At 39.3% G+C, this 21,327-nt stretch overlaps 1 protein-coding gene across 3 annotated transcripts in view; it reads left to right on the forward strand.

Moving 5' to 3' along the window:
- Positions 1-21,327, forward strand: part of Shprh (SNF2 histone linker PHD RING helicase) — a 73,732-nt gene that overhangs the window by 27,474 nt on the left and 24,931 nt on the right. For 2 of the 3 annotated variants that reach the window (XM_006227639.4, NM_001107470.1), the window contains 10 exons: positions 2,520-2,608; positions 5,332-5,424; positions 7,569-7,676; positions 8,790-8,932; positions 9,629-9,802; positions 10,087-10,149; positions 11,120-11,345; positions 12,087-12,230; positions 13,346-13,447; positions 14,830-14,901. In XM_006227639.4, coding sequence (XP_006227701.1) covers positions 2,520-2,608; positions 5,332-5,424; positions 7,569-7,676; positions 8,790-8,932; positions 9,629-9,802; positions 10,087-10,149; positions 11,120-11,345; positions 12,087-12,230; positions 13,346-13,447; positions 14,830-14,901 — 1,214 coding nt within the window. Of the gene's footprint in view, positions 1-2,519; positions 2,609-5,331; positions 5,425-7,568; positions 7,677-8,789; positions 8,933-9,628; positions 9,803-10,086; positions 10,150-11,119; positions 11,346-12,086; positions 12,231-13,345; positions 13,448-14,829; positions 14,902-21,327 lie in introns of those variants that run through there. The other variant, XM_063288635.1, reaches the window with a different exon arrangement.

Consider the following 21,327-nt stretch of genomic DNA (forward strand, 5'->3'; position numbering starts at 1 on the left):
TTGGACGTACATGACTTAGGAACTCTCAAGTCTAGTGCAGTAACTTGGAAGTGCTAGTGCCATCGAGTGGCTGAGAATGTATATTTCCAAGTTTGGCTTTGACTTATATTTGTAAAACTTGCTGCATATACATATTTTGAGTTTTCCTCAGACAATGTATTTCTATAAACATGAACCACATGCAATAATGAATCATTCCTGATCAGCTGCTGAAATTATGGTCTATGCCACAATGCTTCCTGTAAATGGGAGTTTATTAAATAATTGTTCTTTATGAATAGATGATAATTGTGTCCATATGTCTGAATGTCATTTCAGTCTAAGCACTACAAAGGTTGAATGGAAATTCAAGGTAAATTGAGACTAAATAGGGAGATCCTGTTCCAAAAAACAAATAATTCTCTACATGATTGAATATTAGTTGATTTATTTTTATGAAAATAATTTTCTCCCTTATAGAACTGAGTAGAACTTAGGTGAGTCCTCAGTATTGTGAAAGTATGTATTTTAGAATGCTTTCTATTATGTGTTTGTATGTGGGAACATATGTTTTTGCATACATACATGTTCGTATGTGTGAATTTAGAAAGGTGAAAGAAGAGAGAAGCAACTTAAAATTTACAGAAGTGTACATATCTATACAGAAGACTTATTTTGGTTATAAATATAACCCTAAATATTACTAAAATTACTTTAAGTTTTTATTTTAAGGAAGGAAGAAATACCTTCTTGGCAGAGAAACAGCAACATTTCTGCACCTTTTTTGTATTTCATAGCTTTTCTGACATTCAGTTTTAAGTTTAGTTTGTAATGTAGTGGTTTTGAGGTGTCCCTCAGACAGCAAGTAAATGTAGATGTTTTAGCCACTGACCATGACTCCTCCTTCCCGTCAGTGCACCCCTTCTCTATAGTAAGCAGACAGGACCCTGCAGCTTTGTGACTGTGGGGTCCCTCAGCACCCTCTCAGTCCTGCTTGTGTAGTGCGGAAGCAGCTGTGGACAGCACAGGAGTGAGCAGAGCTGGGCTCCCATGAAACTTTATTTATGGTTGTTAAACTTCTCATGTCATAAAACATTTGTTGAAGTTCTTCCCACTGTTAAAAAAATTAAAACTGGGTATGCTATGTAGTTCAGCGGCAATCTAGCTGTATGGTTTACACAGAGCCTGATTTTAATCCCCGGCACTCAAAGAATAAAAATATGAAGCCATTCTAGACCGAGAAGTTACATAAAATCTAGGAGGTAGGTGTGACCCACAGGCCATTGTTTGGCAGTCTCTGTCTCACTAGGTGCTTTTTCCAGTGCTTCCTGTGAAGGTACTGCTGAGGACAGACCACAGCATAAGCATGAACTGACTGTGATGTGCGATCAGCACTGGACAGATGGCTAGGATCCGTACCTGGTTTCTTCATATGCCTCCTCTCGTTTTGTTCTTGAGATGGGGGTTTACTGTAGTCCAGCTGGCCCATAGCTTCCAGTGTAGTGCAGGCTGACTTCAAAGACCCAGTCCTCACCCCTCATAGAAATAACATTACACTATTTACATAGTTCTTGGTTTGTGAAATGTTATTTTTAAAAATTACTTCTGTCATTTCCAAGATGATAACAGTTGTATCCTTCCCTTCCTCCCCGCAAACCCTCCTATATCTTCTCCTTGCTCATGTTCAAAAATCATGGCCTCTTTTTTCATTAATTGTTGTTACATACATATGTAACACATATGCTTACACAGATACACCAAAGTATAATGTTCTCAGTATGTGTACTGTTACTTGTCTGTTTGTGCTCGGGCTGCCTATTGGATAACCAATGGACGAACTCTTCCCCAGGAAGACCATTTCCCCACCAGCAGTGCTTACTTGCTCTGGTTCGTTGTGTGGGGGTGAAGCCTCCTAGTCTTTCTCCCACTCACTTTGGCCTGTCTTACTATGTTGTTCTTGTTTAGGTTATATGTTTTAATTGAAAATTATTTGTGCCTTATGCCAGGAACAAATATGTTTATCAATAAAAGTTTATTGTCTTTCTAAAAATTAGATGTAGATTGATCAGAGTGTCATGAACACTTTTTTGTCACTGTTGATGACCATAATTTGTCCTTTATGTCATAATGACTTTAAGTCATAATGAATGCTAATTGGCAACCTTTATGACTACTAAGAGGAAAATTATTTTCTACGCTTAATCCTTTTTTCAGTATTTTAAGTCATTAAAAGTATAGTTTGTTCCAAATGTATCTCTGTAATTTGAAACAGTAAAAATCCTGTGAAATGAAGGAACCATAACCACCTTTAAAATCTGGAACCATCCTAATGCAGGGTTCTTTAATGAGATGCACGTTTGGGAGTATTGCCTTGGTGACAGGGCTGCTGTCCAGCATGTGCAAGCCCTGGATTCACCCCCAGCGGGAAGAGTCAGTAGTAATAGCCTTATGAAGCATTAAGACTGTGGTTTGTGGGAACTTTGTAGACTGCAGGCAACTGGGTAACACTGGGAGTGCTGTGACGTGTGTCCTCTCTGCAGGTGAATACGCCTTGGCAGCGGAACTCTACAGAGAAGTTTTAAGGTCGTCTGAGGAGCACAAAGGAAAACTCAAAACTGATTCACTTCAAGTACGTGCAGCCTGAAAAAGTTCAAGTATACATTCAAATTGTCTTAAACAGCAGCATTCCAAAATGTTACTGTTAGAGTAAAGGGTGGCAGTGAACTGAGTCAGAATTATAGATGGCTCAGAGATTAAGAGCACCGGCTGCTCTTCCAGAGGCCCTGAGTTCAATTCTCAGCAACCACATGGTAGCTCACAACCATCTATAATCAGGTCTGGTGCCCTCTTCTGGTCTGCAGGCACACATGCAGGTAGAAAGCTGTATGATGTATACATAATAAATAAATAAATAAATAAATAAATAAATAAATAAATAAATAAATGTTTAAAAAAAAGAATTACTAGAGGTAATAGCTGGAATTTCTTTTTTAATATTATCTGAATGATTTGTGTACGTAATAAACTTTGAAAATCAACTTTGTTCTCTATGTAGACCTAAAGTCTGCACTGGGAGATAGTTTGAGTTATTTGTAATTCAGAAAGTAGGCTAATTTTATAATTTTTCATATGACATCAACATATTTGTTAAATAATTTTCATCTAAATGAAAAAAATATTAGCTCACCTAAGTAAACTGACTCCCAAAACACACTAAATAAGCGTGACCCTTTGATCTTCTAAGCTAGGCTGTTAGAGGTCTTTTAGGAGGAGGTGTATATTTGAATTACAACCCGAGCAGTGTTTGTCCAGCATACTGCAGGTAAGAGTCTAGCAAGTGAGAACACACGTTTATTAACTTGGCAGGCCTGGGCTTGATACCTAGGGAAGTTGACTCTCAGGCTTTAGCACCGACGTCTTCATGTGATGCAGTGGACATTTGGAAAGGAGTATGGAGGAGGACAGGGTTGGAGCAGAGGTTAGCTGAACAGCAAGGCAGGACATGGACCTCAGACACATGTGAGTACCTAATGGGAATGGTGTCCTACTCCTGAAAAGGGGGAATAAAGATGCATAGGGGCAAAGAGACAGTTTGAGTTTCCAGGTCTTGAACTCAATATCCACAGATGAGTGATCAGCTTGGGATGTTTATTAGTTCGTCTCATCTCTGCTGACAGGCAGAGTTGCTCACTGAGTCCTCACTTGGTCCTGTCAGCTCAGCAGTGCTCTTCTGGGACAAAGTGCTACACATATCTTCCCCTCTAACTGCTTGTACAAAACTGATCTATCATCTCCCACAAGTATACACAAAGATGAGACACACATCTCTAGTGCCGTTTGCACACTTTACTATTAAGTCCATTAGTACTATGCACTGCGATTCAAGAAGCCATGTTGAAAGCGTGTAAGACATTGGAAGTAACGTAGACTCACAGAGACTTACACTATAACTAGTAGCTTATGCCCAGATAGAACAGACCCTGAAAGCCTCAAATCATATTTTGGCACCAAATCACATTTGGCCAGAATTCTCTCCTAATAATCTTGAGGCCCTAGCTGTCATCTTCCCAAGTAACATATAAATTTAAGAGTGAAATTACCGTGATTTCTTTTCAGTTCTAACATTTAGCAAGTTGCTGGCTCAGTATCAGGGCAGGAAGTAGATTTATGTTTAACACAGAAATATAGAGTTTTTCCTTCTTCCACCAATCTCTTCAGTTTTCTCCTTTCTCTGATCTCTTCAACTCCAGCTTTCCCCCTTCTCATTCTTCAAGCTTGGCGTATTCAAGTATACCTCTACACTCTGTTTGCTCCTGAATACATATCTGTTGTTGTAAATGCTATCAATTAACTATTATTAATATGGCCTGGCCAGCCCCTCAGTAATCAATCAGTTCAATCATCTTAGCACAGCTACTGGTGATTATCCCTACTTTATTTATCTGTGCTAAATTTACTATTTCCCAGCTGCACCCACTCCCCATGGTACTTGCTATTTTAGTCTCACCTGCGCTGCTTGGTTTTTCTTTTCTTTTTTTTTTTTTTTTTTTTTTTTTATTGTTTCAACAGGAGGCAGTTCTTTTGGCCCCATCTTGGGCACCAACTAATGCTATTAACTAATTCTGCTGGTTCTTACCATGACCCAGCCAGCCTCCGAGTAATAGAGACATAGTCCTATTGATTTAGTCAGCTTTAGCACAATTCCTGGTGATTATCCCTAAACTATTTTCTTTACACTAGACTGGCTATTTCTCAGCTGTGCTCTCCAAGTTACTTGCTGGTTCGAGTCTTTCCTGGGTTATTTCTGCTCCTTCCATCTATCCACGGACCCTATTTCTCATGGCCAAATGCTCCTGGTCCATCCCATCTAATGGAGACCTCTTGTTCTCACACCTCTGTCTTCTCCCGCTCCTAGACTCCCTACCTGGTAACCAAAAGCCCGCCTCCCTCTATCTCCCCAGTAGTTGCCTATAGCCAGTTCTATTGAGCCAGTTATGGAAGATTGGCAAACAAAGTCTACAACATCAGTGTGTGTGTGAGCATCTGCTCTTTGGGAGCGCAAACAGATCTCAGGCCAGTGTTTAGCACTGGATACACAGTAGCACCAGACCAACCCACAATACCTAGCCATGCTGCAGGAAAAAGGAATGTATAGTTTTAATTGAAAGAAAGTTACGTCATTAGCACTGAGGACATTTTCTGTTCATTTTCCTCTGGGGTGGGGAAGATGCTACTCAAATATTTTCAGAGGAAAACTACTTGACAGTATTGAACCCCTGCTCTGCGCCACAGCACATAGAGTCTGTGGTGTCCGCGCCGCGCCTCACAGCTTCATCTTCCGTGTATTTGCAGAGACTTCACGCCACACATAACCTGATGGAGCTCCTGGTAGCCAAACACCCAGGGATACCGCCCACCCTGAGAGATGGCAGACTTGAAGAAGAGGCGAGTGTTACTCTTTTCATTCTGTTTATAAAAGTTCCTTTTCAAATTCTGTACTTCATCTAGCTGACACTTACATAAAGTTAAGGAATGTCTTCCTGCTCTTTAGTTACTGTCCAACATTGCTGTGGTGATTTTGAGGGGCAGACAAAGCTGGACTCCAGATTATTTTGTCTGTCTGGTGATCTGCTTGCAGACGTGTCACATGGCTTATAGATCCCGCATTAATGATTTTGATGAGAAGATTCTGATTTCATGGCAGGACTGTAGAGTATAGTTCAGAAAACAGAAAAGCTGCACATGTTCCCTTCCTTTCTGTGTTCTCTTTAAGAGAGTAAATGTCTCGGATTTTCAGTGGCATTTCTAGGAAGTTTCTCTTATTGAACAGAATGATAGTATACCTTATTTTAATAGAAATTCCTGATAGCTTTCCATACTAAGTCTCCCCAGAATATTTGCCTTTTTTAAGATCAAAGAGGAAGAAGGTAAGAAAAATTGAAAGAGTGGATATGGTTGAGGTATATTGAACCTCAAAGTAGAATTTTTATTGGCATCAGCAAGATAGAATATGAATTGTGTAAATATATTTAACCCTTTGTATTTGTTAAAATGAGTAATTTTTATTGACAAAATTGTATACATTTATAGATGCACACAGATACTGTGGAGTGGCATGGCTAATAGCATAAATTATATATCCCCATTATGTCGCGTGCTTGATTTTTTTTAATAGTATAAATATTTCACATCTACTCTCAGTAGCATATGTAACTAGTCACTATAGTATAATCCCTTGACCAGTATCCCCTATCTCTGCAGTTCCTAGCAACCACTATTCTTTCTAGTCGTGTGAATTTTCTGTTTTAAATCCTACATCTAAGTGAGGTCCTGCATCATTAATCTTCAGTGCTTCCATTGTTTTATTTATGGTATTAGAAATAACAGAAAACTTTCCTTTTTGAAAGCCGAAGGGTATGCAATTCTCTCTCTCTCTCTCCCTCTCTCTCTCTCTCTCTCTCTCTCTCTCTCTCTCTCTCTCTGTCTCGTGTGTGTGTGTGTGTGTGTGTGTGTGTGTGTGTGTGTGTGTGTGTGTGTGTTTGCAGGCTCTCATTTGTTGGTAAATGTGTGCATGAATACTGAGACCCAAGATTCGATGCTGGGAATCATCCTGGAAGCTCTCCTGTCTCATTCTTTGAGGCAGTTTCTCTCAGTTAAATACATTTTGTTCAAGGAATCCTTCCTCTCCACCTTCCAAGGCTAGACTTAAAGGCAAGCTCCCATGTCCATTGGCATGTATGTAAGTTCTGTAGGTCTGAGCTCTGGTTTTCTTACTTTTTGGGCATGCACTGTAAGCACTGAGCTATCGCCCTGCCTCTGTACACCATATTTTTATGAATTATTTCTTCACTGATCTTTTAAAAAGGTGAAAGAGTGGTAACAGATTTTTATTCCTGGTAGTATTAGTCTCCTAGAAATAACATAACAGAATACTAGGCCAGGAGACTTAATGAATAGATATTTCTTACAGTTGTAGAAGATGAAGTCTGAAATCAAAGTACATGATTTTAATTTCTCCTGCAGCTCCTCTCTTTGCTTCAGATACCACTGTTTCCTTCTTGCGTTTCATTCACACTTGCACATTCCTAATATTTCTTTTCCCATAAGGGCTCCACTAGGGCATTGCTCCTACGGTCTTCTTTGGCCTTAGTTGGTGTACAGGCCTTTTCTCCAGGTGCAGTCACACTGAGGGTTAGGACTTCTATGTACAAATTTTGTAGGAAAAGGTTCAGTTCTGACACCTTCAATACTGTGTAACTTGAGTTATTTTTAAATGATGGCAGTTCTTAAAAGTACTGCAACAACTAAACCAGACAAGTAACGTAAGTCTTGGCTCACTTGTGAAATATTAATATCTTTTTATCCTAGAATGAATAAATATTTAGGCTTTTTTAAATATTGTAGCCTCAGTGTATGAGTTTTCTTCTTTTCATTATTTATTTTAGGAATTTCTAGAATACCTTTTATAATGTGAAACTTTATGTTTAAATCAAAGAACTTTAAATATATGGGGTGTGCACATTGTTTCTGAAGCATAGTACTAATTGTGCTCCAGTGAAAGTTTCCATTGACGTTTTATTTCCACACAGGCCAAGCAGCTCCGAGAGCACTACATGAGCAAGTGTAACACAGAGGTGGCCGAAGCCCAGCAAGCTTTGCAGCCTGTGCAGCAGTCCATTCGGGAGCTCCAAAGGAAGGTACTTGTCACCCATAGCATTCGGGGTCCGTTTGTTTGTGTTTTGTTCGAACTTTTTGTTCCCCTTCGAATTCTTAGCACCTACTTGAGTGCCTATAACACAGATATGTCAGTTACTTTTCTGTTGCTTTCACAAAACACCTTGACCAACGTATAAAAATAATTGAATTATTTAATCGGGCTTATGGTTTCAAAGGTGAGATGGCAGAGGAAAGGCACAGACTGAAAGAGCTGAGAGCTCAGGTCTTGATCATGAAAGTATCCTGGCAATGGAGAGAGTCTTTCAAAACCTCCAAGCCCTCCTGCGTGACACACCCCCTTCAAGCCATATCTCCTAGTCCTTGCCAAATACATCTACCAACTTGGGACCTAGAATTCAAATGTAATAGCTTGTGCGGGCCATTCTTAATCAAGCTACCACAATAAGTGTATTTACAGTTAACAGTGTCTCTTCTGGAGTGGACTAGTATGTCGAGTCTGCTATGTTAAAATTCTGTTTTCTTTTAAATTATGGTGGATTCCTTTTTATGTTGGATGAATAATAGTTTGTCCTTTAGAGAAAGCATAAAGACTTCATAATGTCTCTTTGATTTTAGCAAAGGCTGTTCCCACATTTAGGATAACAGGTATTACTCTTGCAGACTACTTGTCCTCTCTGAGTTTCTTTTTTTTTTTTTTTTTTTTGACACCAGAGCAAAATCTAAGGAAACAACACCAATGTTGTATCAGTTGTTCCCCATGTTATGCTTCCTAAATAATTAATTACTTAGTGTGTAGTTATAATTTTGTTATGTATTGGGGGAATCTAGGTCAGTATTCAATATTCTTTCTTTAGTGTGTTGCTCTTTACACTTTGTTTTCAGTTTGTAAAACTTTTTAACACAGCTTTGATATACAAATTTTATATAAAATATCATTTGTCTAGAGTATTCCAAAGAATAGGTCTCTTACTATGATTAAAAAAGAAGTATTTGCCCAATACACATAGTTTGTGTGTTTTTCTGTGTGATGTGTACACATTTATTAGTTATAATCTTTGAGAACAGAATTATCAATATTGTTATGTCTCCTTCCCAGTGAGTGCACTAACTGATCAGTTTTGGCTTTTCTTCAGGTTCATTCTGGTTCTCCTTGGTGGCTGAATGTAGTTCACAGAGCAATGGAGTATGCTGTTGACGAGGAGCTTGTTCAGCGCGTGCGAAATGAGATAAGCAGTAACTACAAGCACCAAACGGACAAACTCTCCATGTCAGAGAAGTAAGACAGTCATACAAACCGAGTCACTGTGCACAGCTGTCCATTTAATATCAGCGTCCCAACATGTACCTAGAAACATCTAGGGTGTACATTTTCTTAAGTATTTAAAACAAAAACATTCACTATTAAGTCTAAAACAGATCTTTTTTTCTTCTGTTAGCCATTTGAAACATTCTCCTTTTAGAGTCATGGGGGTCTGCTCTTTGTAGCTGTTTTTGTTTCGTACGTATTCTTGTTGGTTTGAGAGAGGGTCTCTAAGTAGCCCTACTCAGAACTCATTATCTAGACCAGAAAGTTCTTCAACTCGAAGATCCATCTGCCACATGCCTCTGCCTCTGCCTCCCTTCACTGGGATTAAAGGCTTATCCCACTACATCTAACTTAATTCCATGTTTATAACAAGAAATGACTCTTATCCATTCCTCTTCTCAATTTTGTTTTAGACTGTATAGTCTGCTCTCCTTAAATAGAAGACTATAGTCATCTAGCCTTAGAAAGCTAGACTATTTTAGTCCTCATCTTTGAAAGATCCTGTATCCTCTCTTCTAGGTCCCAAGAGTAGAATTACCAAACTCTTTGGCATCTTTTTGTAGCAGGCATTGCATTGTATTAGACCTTGAGTTGACTGACACACATTTTCTGAGGAAACTGACTTACTTTCTGTGTGTTGTATGCTGTGCTGCTGATGGGAGGAAGGTTCCGTGACTGTAGAGGTCTTCAGTTCTTACTTACAACACAAATGGAAGAGCTGCACAAGTTCCAGAAGCTAGTGAGGGAGGCTGTGAAGAAGCTGGAGAAACCTCCGTCCCGGGATGTGATTGAGTCTGCAACAGTTTGCCACCTGCGGCCAGCTAGACTCCCTCTCAACTGGTAGGTGTCTGAGGAAGTTATACAGGGTCCAGCGTCTTCCAGGAAGACTCACTTGACCTAAGAGATGGTAGCTCATAAGTTGGACTATTCTATCGTAATTCAGACAGATGTAGACATGTATTTTTTAAACTAAAGCAAATCAAGGATCATCTGCTTGAAAACCGTATCATTTTTTTCTGAAGTGCTCTATTCGCTAGAAAACTAAAATACAAAATGCTGCGTTTTTTTTAAGAAATTGTTATTGCTGGTCATATTGTAAATATTTCTCTGATAATCTCTTTCAGCTGTGTCTTTTGTAAAGCTGATGAATTGTTCACAGAGTATGAGTCAAAGCTATTTTCTAACACGTAAGTTCACTGATTATTATCCATGAAGAAAAGGAAACATTTCAAAGGATTAAAGTCTTGATTATGCAACTGTATGTTCTATTATGATCTTTGGTATATTTTTTCTGTATTAAATCAATTTAGTAATCCTTTGGGATTTAACATGCCCAGTCTTTTTCTCCATAGAAGCTACACCTAAGTGTTTATAAGTGTAATTGAGGAGCACTCGAGAGCAGTAGTAAGAACCTAGACTCAGTAGTATGATGGATTTGAACTAAATCCCTGACCACCGTCAAGAGAAAATTACCTCTATGACCCTCATGAAGTGATGTTAACAACTTAATCAACAATTAAGTATTAAACAAGAAATTATATATAACCATTTAGCAGAATGCTGTACATAATAAATAAGTACCCAGTTTAAAACATTGTAGTGCTTGTTATTTTCTTCATCAGAAAACTTACCCTTGCTTTTTTGGGATTGCTGTACTTGGTAAGTCTGTATCCCTATTGTGGCCTTTACTCTGTTGCCACTATGTCTTTTCTTTGGTTTTTAGTGCCTGATAATGGTGGTGGCTCAGTATTCTCAGAATGTAATTTGTAGAATAAGTTTTAAAGGGTTTTGTTTTCGCTGTTATCATGGGTTGGGCTTGTGAAATATTAAGCAAAGCACACAGGTGTAATCTTAACCTTTTAAAGTTGGAGGAAGGACGATACAGCATTCAAGGCCAGCCTCTGCTATGTAGTGACTATGAGGCTTATCTGATCTACGTGAGACCCTGTCTCAAAAATATGAAACAAAACGAAAAATGAAGCACAGTTTTCAGGATTACTGTTCTTTCAAGGACCAACAAGTGCTCTTACTAACATGAAAGTTACTGTAGTTACTGAACCGGCCTGGCCTTTCTGTGTGTCCTACTGGCCTCGCTCTTGTGCAATGCTAGTCCCTCATGGCTGCAGTTAGCATTCGCTGGTTCTCATGTCTTCTCAGTGTCAAAGGCCAGACCGCCATCTTTGAAGAAATGATAGAAGATGAAGAAGGACTCGTGGATGATAGAGTCCCTACCACTACCAGAGGCCTGTGGGCCGTGAGCGAGACGGAGCGATCTATGAAAGCAATACTATCATTTGCAAGATCACATAGGTTTGACGTTGAATATATAGATGAAGGAAGTGTTTCAATGGATCTCTTCGAGGCATGGAAGAAGGAGTATAAGGTACACCATTTTTAAAACTTCCGAACTTTAAGACCTTTCTACGTTGACTCGGAGATCTGCTTTGGAGACTGTGTGTCGTTCTCATAGCAGCATGTGGGGGGAAGGGGATGAGCAAGGTTATGGGAGGAAAACCTGGAATAATAAAAAATATCCATAAAAAACAAAAATGATAGTGAAGAAAACATACTAAAATATTTGTAGTGATTGGTAACATTTTTATAAGTTTTTAAAAAACTTGCATAACTGTTTATATCATTTTTCTAGTGAAAAGTGGTATTAAAAATAATTGCCTGCTTGACTTTGAAGGAGGAAGAATAATGAAAGAATGATAATATTATGGCTTTCTAAGGAATTTGTCTGATTAAGTCTCTTGAATTGGATAGTCTGTGGTCAGTTATTTCAGAAATCTCACATTTGCAAATTATTTTGAATATATGAATATAATATAAAATGTTTTAAGACAAAAACAAAGTGGTAATCACATAAGTCTAGTATTGGTTTATTTAGGGTTTGTCTCGCCCTGAAATGTTTAGGCGTTATGTTCCTGAGAGCTGCAGCAGCTTTGTCCCACGAGGCAGTTTTCTCATACGTCCTCGTCCTGAAATAGCCTACAGAGTGGCCTTTCCTCGAAGGTCAATGAAAACGTGCAGGCCTCCTTGAAGCCTTTCGCTCAAAGTACATCTTGGTGATTCTGGACACTTTTAATCTTGTTTCTTGCTACTGTCTCTGTTTCCCCATCAGTTACTTCATGAATACTGGATGACTCTGAGAAACCGCGTATCCGCTGTTGATGAACTTGCAATGGCTACAGAGCGACTAAGAGTGCGCCATCCCAAGGAGCCAAAGCCAAACCCACCCGTCCACCACATCATTGAACCACACGAGGTAGGTGAGAGTCGACCCCAAGAAAGGCCCAGCAGAAGCCCAGTGTATAGAAGGCATAAAGTCAGAGCAATGGTGTCTTCTAGTAGTGGTCATAGAGATGGGCAGTTCACCCGTGTGTGATGCAAGTGCAGTGTGTCCACTGATGGACATTGTGTGATTCTAGTAGTGGTCATAGAGATGGGCAGTTCACCCGTGTGTGATGCAAGCATAGTGTGTCCACTGATGGACATTGTGTTTGCAGTCTTCGACTTTTGAATGCTTTCAGTGCCTCAAATCAAACAGATCTTCTTGGTCTCCTCAAGAAGGATTTGACAGCCTTAGTTTTACCAGAATTTGGAAAGCCTGTTTCTTAAAAGTAACGAGCACCTTTGAGTTTTGCATGTTTTTCCATCTGGCTAATAGTAGATATTTACAATGTGTACTCTAATAATTTCCATATGTGTCAGAATTCAGTCAGAATCCTACCAGTCTTTCCTATGGCATAACAAAAATAGTTCCTGCGTAGTTTATATTTAACCTTTGTGGATGTTTAATACTTTAAACTGATTTCTTTTTTGTAAAGCATTGAGACTATGGTTTAGAAAAAGTTTAAGATAATTTTTTTGTTATATGCTATCTTAAGTATGAATTGGTAGTGATGTTTTTCTTTTAAATGTTTTAGGCTAAGGTTACAGCACTACAGACATAAGTAGTAAGAAGGAAGTCCCTTCTCTTGTAATTCTCTCTGCTGATGAATTGCAGAAGAGGATGAAGAGTCAGGGATGATATTCCCGTGTTTCATAAACCACGCGCACCAAGCAGAGTACACATTGTGTCACTGTCTTCATCCCGCGCCTGCGTCATTGACAACTGGCGCGGGATTCAGATTGACTTTTACCCAACTTTGTGTATCACAATACTTCTTTTTAGAAGAACGTTATAGGAGTCTGACTTCTGTTTAAAAAGAAAGTTCTTTCAAACTGTGTTTTCAGTATTAATCATGTAAAATTAAGTTTTATTGTATAAATGGTATTTCATAGGACAGGACATGAACTTGATTATTCAGAAAAATTAATGAATGTTTAATATTGTTAACTATCTTTTTGAGATGGAATAAAGGGTTTGTCTGTTTCTAGGTTGAACAGAATCGTATAAAACTAGTAAATGATAAAGCTGTTGCTACTTCCCAGCTTCAGAAGAAACTTGGACAGCTTCTTTACCTGACAAATTTGGAGAAGGTATAGCTGTTAAGATGCTGTTTCCCCTATACTCTACTTCAAGAAACACTTCAGTGATATTTTCCACTTACAATACCAGTTCTGTAATGAATAGTACAGCATTTGGTTTGTGTTAGGTGAATCGAGACTACTTTTGCCAACAATAATTATGCAGACCCTCTGCTAACTCCTCCCTGACTAGATAGATACCCCACCTACTGCCATGTCATGAACTATTGTATCTCCAGAGCCATCTTACCCCTCAGTCCAGCCCACCAGGCACATACACAGGTGACCTGCAAGATTGTGAAAAATCCACGATTAATTATTTTTAATTACTGTGTTGTGGGTGGTTTGTTTTATGTGATCTGAAACAGATCAAAACTAAAATGAAATAATTTATTCAACTCTTTTAAATGACTGTATATGGTCATTTCTGGATCTTTATAGGTACTGAGTTTAAGTAGTTTAGAGTTTCGGGTTTTTTATCACTACTTAGAAGTTAAAGGGTTTTTTAAAAATGTTAGAATATTTGATTAGTGAAATCAGAAAGAAAATCTTTAGTTGTCTTCAGTTTTAAAGCCTGTCTACCCTGTGACTATCTGAAGCTCTTTAAAATTGTATGAAAATTGTAAGGAGGTATTTGAAAATCTTCTAGTTCCTACAGTTTCTAGACACAGAGTTCTCCAATCAGCTATGCTTCTGCTTTCCAGGCATCCATTTACCGGGACTCAGCCAGAGATGCTGAGAGACAGCGCTTAGTACAGGGTTGTGCTAAGTCACAGCCTTCCCCACACGTCTGTCCTTGGGCTGCTGGCTGCACATGCATGACCGCACACGTGATCTGTAACAGCTGAGAAGCTGTTTGTTTCAAAGCTCTAAATTTAAAGTGTTTTTAAGTCATTCTTTTTTTTTTTTCCAGCAAGAGAAAAAGAAATGAAGTATCTCGTGTAGTCAGAGCTCCCTCTAGATTACCTTCAACTCCTGATTTGTTCGCTTCTATCTCCCAAGGCTAGGAGTGCAGTTGTGTGTCACCGTGACAGTTAGTCATTCATAGTCTACTGTAAAGTATAGTCTGAGAATAGAACTTTAAAAATTTAACTCTTTGTATTTTGATTTTAAATTTACTTTCTATTGTAATAACAAGTATAGCAGCATAATACTGTAAGCTGAGGTAAAAAGAAAAATGGATTTCCTTTCTTTAGTTGTATCTTGAATAAATTCTGGAAATAATAGTAGCAGCAGCAACGTTGGGTAATATGTAAAATATTAGGTGATCTCACTGGTTAGATAATTCAGATTGAAGTAACCAGCATTTACCCCACAAATGAATTTCAGAGTATGCATCAAGTCCTAAATATAAAATCATAGCTAACATGTTTTAGGATTCTTTTTTCCTACAGTCTCAGGACAAAACATCAGGAGGTATTAATCCAGAGCCTTGTCCGATCTGTGCTCGGCAGTTGGGAAAACAGGTAAGGTTTTAGTAAGTATCACATGAATTCATAAAACACCTTACAATATGTAAGGCTTCCGCATCTAGCTAGTTTTTCCCTGTGTCTCATGCATGTATACAGACAAATGCACTTTCTCATAATTGTGGAAGAGTTTAGTTCTCCTCTTAGAGGTAGGGTCAGGGCTTAGTTGACATGCTTAGGGTTATAAATACATGAACTGCCTTTTCCCTAACTAAAAACTTAACCCTAGGAAAACCATATCTTTTCCATTAAAGATTCGTAGTTGTAAACGTTTCTAGAAAAGCCGTCATCTCTCTGCTCCCAGACCCGGTGAGAGAGAGACCCAACCGCCTGGTCAGGTGGGCACTCCTGAGGCTGCAGAGCGGAAGAGACCACCAACACTGCTCACCCCTGCCCACATCCCTGACCCAAGAGGAAACTGTATAAGGCCTCTGGGCTCCCGTGGGGGAGGGCCCAGGAGCGGCAGGACACCTGCCTGAGACACCTCCGGAACCTGAAAGAAACAGACCGGATAAACAGTTCTCTGCACCCAAATCCCGTGGGAGGGAGAGCTAAACCTTCAGAGAGGCAGACAAGCCTGGGAAACCAGAAGAGACTGCTCCCTGCACACACATCTCGGACGCCAGAGGAAAAAGCCAAAGACCATCTGGAACCCTGGTGCACTGAAGCTCCCGGAAGGGGCGGCACAGGTCTTCCTGGTTGCTGCCACTGCAGAGAGCCCCTGGGCAGCACCCCACGAGCGAACTTGAGCCTCAGGACCACAGGTAAGACCAAATTTTCTGCTGCAAGAAAGCTGCCTGGTGAACTCAAGACACAGGCCCACAGGAACAGCTGAAGACCTGTAGAGAGGAAAAACTACACGCCCGAAAGCAGAACACTCTGTCCCCATAACTGACTGAAAGAGAGGAAAACAGGTCTACAGCACTCCTGACACACAGGCTTATAGGACAGTCTAGCCACTGTCAGAAATAGCAGAACAAAGTAACACTAGAGATAATCTGATGGCGAGAGGCAAGCGCAGGAACCCAAGCAACAGAAACCAAGACTACATGCCATCATCGGAGCCCAATTCTCCCACCAAAACAAACATGGAATATCCAAACACACCAGAAAAGCAAGATCTAGTTTCAAAATCATATTTGATCATGATGCTGGAGGACTTCAAGAAAGACATGAACACACTTAGGGAAACACAGGAAAACATTAATAAACAAGTAGAAGCCTACAGAGAGGAATCGCAAAAATCCCTGAAAGAATTCCAGGAAAACACAATCAAACAGTTGAAGGAATTAAAAATGGAAATAGAAGCAATCAAGAAAGAACACATGGAAACAACCCTGGACATAGAAAACCAAAAGAAGAGACAAGGAGCTGTAGATACAAGCTTCACCAACAGAATACAAGAGATGGAAGAGAGAATCTCAGGAGCAGAAGATTCCATAGAAATCATTGACTCAACTGTCAAAGATAATGTAAAGCGGAAAAAGCTACTGACCCAAAACATACAGGAAATCCAGGACTCAATGAGAAGATCAAACCTAAGGATAATAAGTATAGAAGAGAGTGAAGACTCCCAGCTCAAAGGACCAGTAAATATCTTCAACAAAATCATAGAAGAAAACTTCCCTAACCTAAAAAAAGAGATACCCATAGACATACAAGAAGCCTACAGAACTCCAAATAGATTGGACCAGAAAAGAAACACCTCCCGTCACATAATTGTCAAAACACCAAACGCACAAAATAAAGAAAGAATATTAAAAGCAGTAAGGGAAAAAGGTCAAGTAACATATAAAGGGAGACCTATCAGAATCACACCAGACTTCTCGCAAGAAACTATGAAGGCCAGAAGATCCTGGACTGATGTCATACAGACCCTAAGAGAACACAAATGCCAGCCCAGGTTACTGTATCCAGCAAAACTCTCAATTAACATTGATGGAGAAACCAAGATATTCCATGACAAAACCAAATTTACACAATATCTTTCTACAAATCCAGCACTACAAAGGATAATAAATGGTAAAGCCCAATATAAGGAGGCAAGCTGTACCCTAGAAGAAGCAAGAAACTAATCGTCTTGGCAACAAAACAAAGAGAATGAAAGCACACAAACATAACCTCACATCCAAATATGAATATAAAGGGAAACAATAATCACTATTCCTTAATATCTCTCAATATCAATGGCCTCAACTCCCCAATAAAAAGACATAGATTAACAAACTGGATACGCAACGAGGACCCAGCATTCTGCTGCCTACAGGAAACACACCTCAGAGACAAAGACAGACACTACCTCAGAGTGAAAGGCTGGAAAACAACTTTCCAAGCAAATGGTCAGAAGAAGCAAGCTGGAGTAGCCATTCTAATATCAAATAAAATCAATTTCCAACTAAAAGTCATCAAAAAAGATAAGGAAGGACACTTCATATTCATCAAAGGAAAAATCCACCAAGATGAACTCTCAATCCTAAATATCTATGCCCCAAATACAAGGGCACCTACATACGTAAAAGAAACCTTACTAAAGCTCAAAACACACATTGCACCTCACACAATAATAGTGGGAGATTTCAACACCCCACTCTCATCAATGGACAGATCATGGAAACAGAAATTGAACAGTGATGTCGACAGACTAAGAGAAGTCATGAGCCAAATGGACTTAACGGATATTTATAGAACATTCTATCCTAAAGCAAAAGGATATACCTTCTTCTCAGCTCCTCATGGTACTTTCTCCAAAATTGACCATATAATTGGTCAAAAAACGGGCCTCAACAGGTACAGAAAGATAGAAATAATCCCATGCGTGCTATCGGACCACCACGGCCTAAAACTGGTCTTCAATAACAATAAGGGAAGAATGCCCACATATACGTGGAAATTGAACAATGCTCTACTCAATGATAACCTGGTCAAGGAAGAAATAAAGAAATTAAAAACTTTTTAGAATTTAATGAAAATGAAGATACAACATACTCAAACTTATGGGACACAATGAAAGCTGTGCTAAGAGGAAAACTCATAGCGCTGAGTGCCTGCAGAAAGAAACAGGAAAGAGCATATGTCAGCAGCTTGACAGCACACCTAAAAGCTCTAGAACAAAAAGAAGCAAATACACCCAGGAGGAGTAGAAGGCAGGAAATAATCAAACTCAGAGCTGAAATCAACCAAGTAGAAACAAAAAGGACCATAGAAAGAATCAACAGAACCAAAAGTTGGTTCTTTGAGAAAATCAACAAGATAGATAAACCCTTAGCCAGACTAACGAGAGGACACAGAGAGTGCGTCCAAATTAACAAAATCAGAAATGAAAAGGGAGACATAACTACAGATTCAGAGGAAATTCAAAAAATCATCAGATCTTACTATAAAAACCTATATTCAACAAAATTTGAAAATCTTCAGGAAATGGACAATTTCCTAGACAGATACCAGGTATCGAAGTTAAATCAGGAACAGATAAACCAGTTAAACAACCCCATAACTCCTAAGGAAATAGAAGCAGTCGTTAAAGGTCTCCCAACCAAAAAGAGCCCAGGTCCAGACGGGTTTAGTGCAGAATTCTATCAAACCTTCATAGAAGACCTCATACCAATATTATCCAAACTATTCCACAAAATTGAAACAGATGGAGCCCTACCGAATTCCTTCTACGAAGCCACAATTACTCTTATACCTAAACCACACAAAGACCCAACAAAGAAAGAGAACTTCAGACCAATTTCCCTTATGAATATCGACGCAAAAATACTCAATAAAATTCTGGCAAACCGAATTCAAGAGCACATCAAAACAATCATCCACCATGATCAAGTAGGCTTCATCCCAGGCATGCAGGGATGGTTTAATATACAGAAAACCATCAACGTGATCCATTATATAAACAAACTGAAAGAACAGAACCACATGATCATTTCATTAGATGCTGAGAAAGCATTTGACAAAATTCAACACCCCTTCATGATAAAAGTCCTGGAAAGAATAGGAATTCAAGGCCCATACCTAAACATAGTAAAAGCCATATACAGCAAACCAGTTGCTAACATTAAACTAAATGGAGAGAAACTTGAAGCAATCCCACTAAAATCAGGGACTAGACAAGGCTGCCCACTCTCTCCCTACTTATTCAATATAGTTCTTGAAGTTCTAGCCAGAGCAATCAGACAACAAAAGGAGATCAAAGGGATACAGATCAGAAAAGAAGAGGTCAAAATATCACTATTTGCAGATGACATGATAGTATATTTAAGTGATCCCAAAAGTTCCACCAGAGAACTACTAAAGCTGATAAACAACTTCAGCAAAGTGGCTGGGTATAAAATTAACTCAAATAAATCAGTTGCCTTCCTCTATACAAAAGAGAAACAAGCCGAGAAAGAAATTAGGGAAACGACACCCTTCATAATAGACCCAAATAATATAAAGTACCTCGGTGTGACTTTAACCAAGCAAGTAAAAGATCTGTACAATAAGAACTTCAAGACACTGAGGAAAGAAATTGAAGAAGACCTCAGAAGATGGAAAGAGCTCCCATGCTCATGGATTGGCAGGATTAATATAGTAAAAATGGCCATTTTACCAAAAGCAATCTACAGATTCAATGCAATCCCCATCAAAATACCAATCCAATTCTTCAAAGAGTTAGACAGAACAATTTGCAAATTCATCTGGAATAACAAAAAACCCAGGATAGCTAAAGCTATCCTCAGCAATAAAAGGACTTCAGGGGGAATCACTATCCCTGAACTCAAGCAGTATTACAGAGCAATAGTGATAAAAACTGCATGGTATTGGTACAGAGACAGACAGATAGACCAATGGAATAGAATTGAAGACCCAGAAATGAACCCACACACCTATGGTCACTTGATTTTTGACAAAGGAGCCAAAACCATCCAATGGAAAAAAGATAGCATTTTCAGCAAATGGTGCTGATTCAACTGGAGGGCAACATGTAGAAGAATGCAGATCGATCCATGCTTATCACCCTGTACAAAGCTTAAGTCCAAGTGGATCAAGGACCTCCACATCAAACCAGACACACTCAAACTAATAGAAGAAAAACTAGGGAAGCATCTGGAACACATGGGCACTGGAAAAAATTTCCTGAACAAAACACCAATGGCTTATGCTCTAAGATCAAGAATGGACAAATGGGATCTCATAAAACTGCAAAGCTTCTGTAAGGCAAAGGACACTGTGGTTAGGACAAAACGGCAACCAACAGATTGGGAAAAGATCTTTACCAATCCTACAACAGATAGAGGCCTTATATCCAAAATATACAAAGAACTCAAGAAGTTAGACCGCAGGGAAACAACCCTATTAAAAAATGGGGTTCAGAGCTAAACAAAGAATTCACAGCTGAGGAATGCCGAATGGCTGAGAAACACCTAAAGAAATGTTCAACATCTTTAGTCATAAGGGAAATGCAAATCAAAACAACCCTGAGATTTCACCTCACACCAGTGAGATTGGCTAAGATCAAAAACTCAGGTGACAGCAGATGCTGGCAAGGATGTGGAGAAAGAGGAACACTCCTCCATTGTTGGTGGGATTGCAGACTGGTGAAACCATTCTGAAATCAGTCTGGAGTTTCCTCAGAAAATTGGACATTGAACTGCCTGAGGATCCAGCTATACCTCTGTTGGGCATATACCCAAAAGATGCCTCAACATATAAAAGAGACACGTGCTCCACTATGTTCATCGCAGCCTTATTTATAATAGCCAGAAAATGGAAAGAACCCAGATGCCCTTCAACAGAGGAATGGATACAGAAAATGTGGTACATCTACACAATGGAATATTACTCAGCTATCAAAAACAACGAGTTTATGAAATTCGTAGGCAAATGGTTGGAACTGGAAAATATCATCCTGAGTGAGCTAACCCAATCACAGAAAGACATACATGGTATGCACTCATTGATAAGTGGCTATTAGCCCAAATGCTTGAATTACCCTAGATCCCTAGAACAAACGAAACTCAAGACGGATGATCAAAATGTGAATGCTTCACTCCTTCTTTAAATGAGGAAAAAGAATACCCTTGGCAGGGAAGGGAGAGGCAAAGATTAAAACAGAGACTGAAGGAACACCCATTCAGAGCCTGCCCCACATGTGGCCCATACATATACAGCCACCCAATTAGACAAGATGGATGAAGCAAAGAAGTGCAGACCGACAGGAGCCGGATGTAGATCGCTCCTGAGAGACACAGCCAGAATACAGCAAATACAGAGGCGAATGCCAGCAGCAAACCACTGAACTGAGAATAGGTCCCCTATTGAAGGAATCAGAGAAAGAACTGGAAGAGCTTGAAGGGGCTCGAGACCCCAAAAGTACAACAATGCCAAGCAACCAGAGCTTCCAGGGACTAAGCCACTACCTAAAGACTATACATGGACTGACCC

The sequence above is a fragment of the Rattus norvegicus genome, chromosome 1 (genome assembly GCF_036323735.1).
Source record: "Rattus norvegicus strain BN/NHsdMcwi chromosome 1, GRCr8, whole genome shotgun sequence".
In the NCBI taxonomy this organism is placed as follows: Eukaryota; Metazoa; Chordata; class Mammalia; order Rodentia; family Muridae; genus Rattus; species Rattus norvegicus.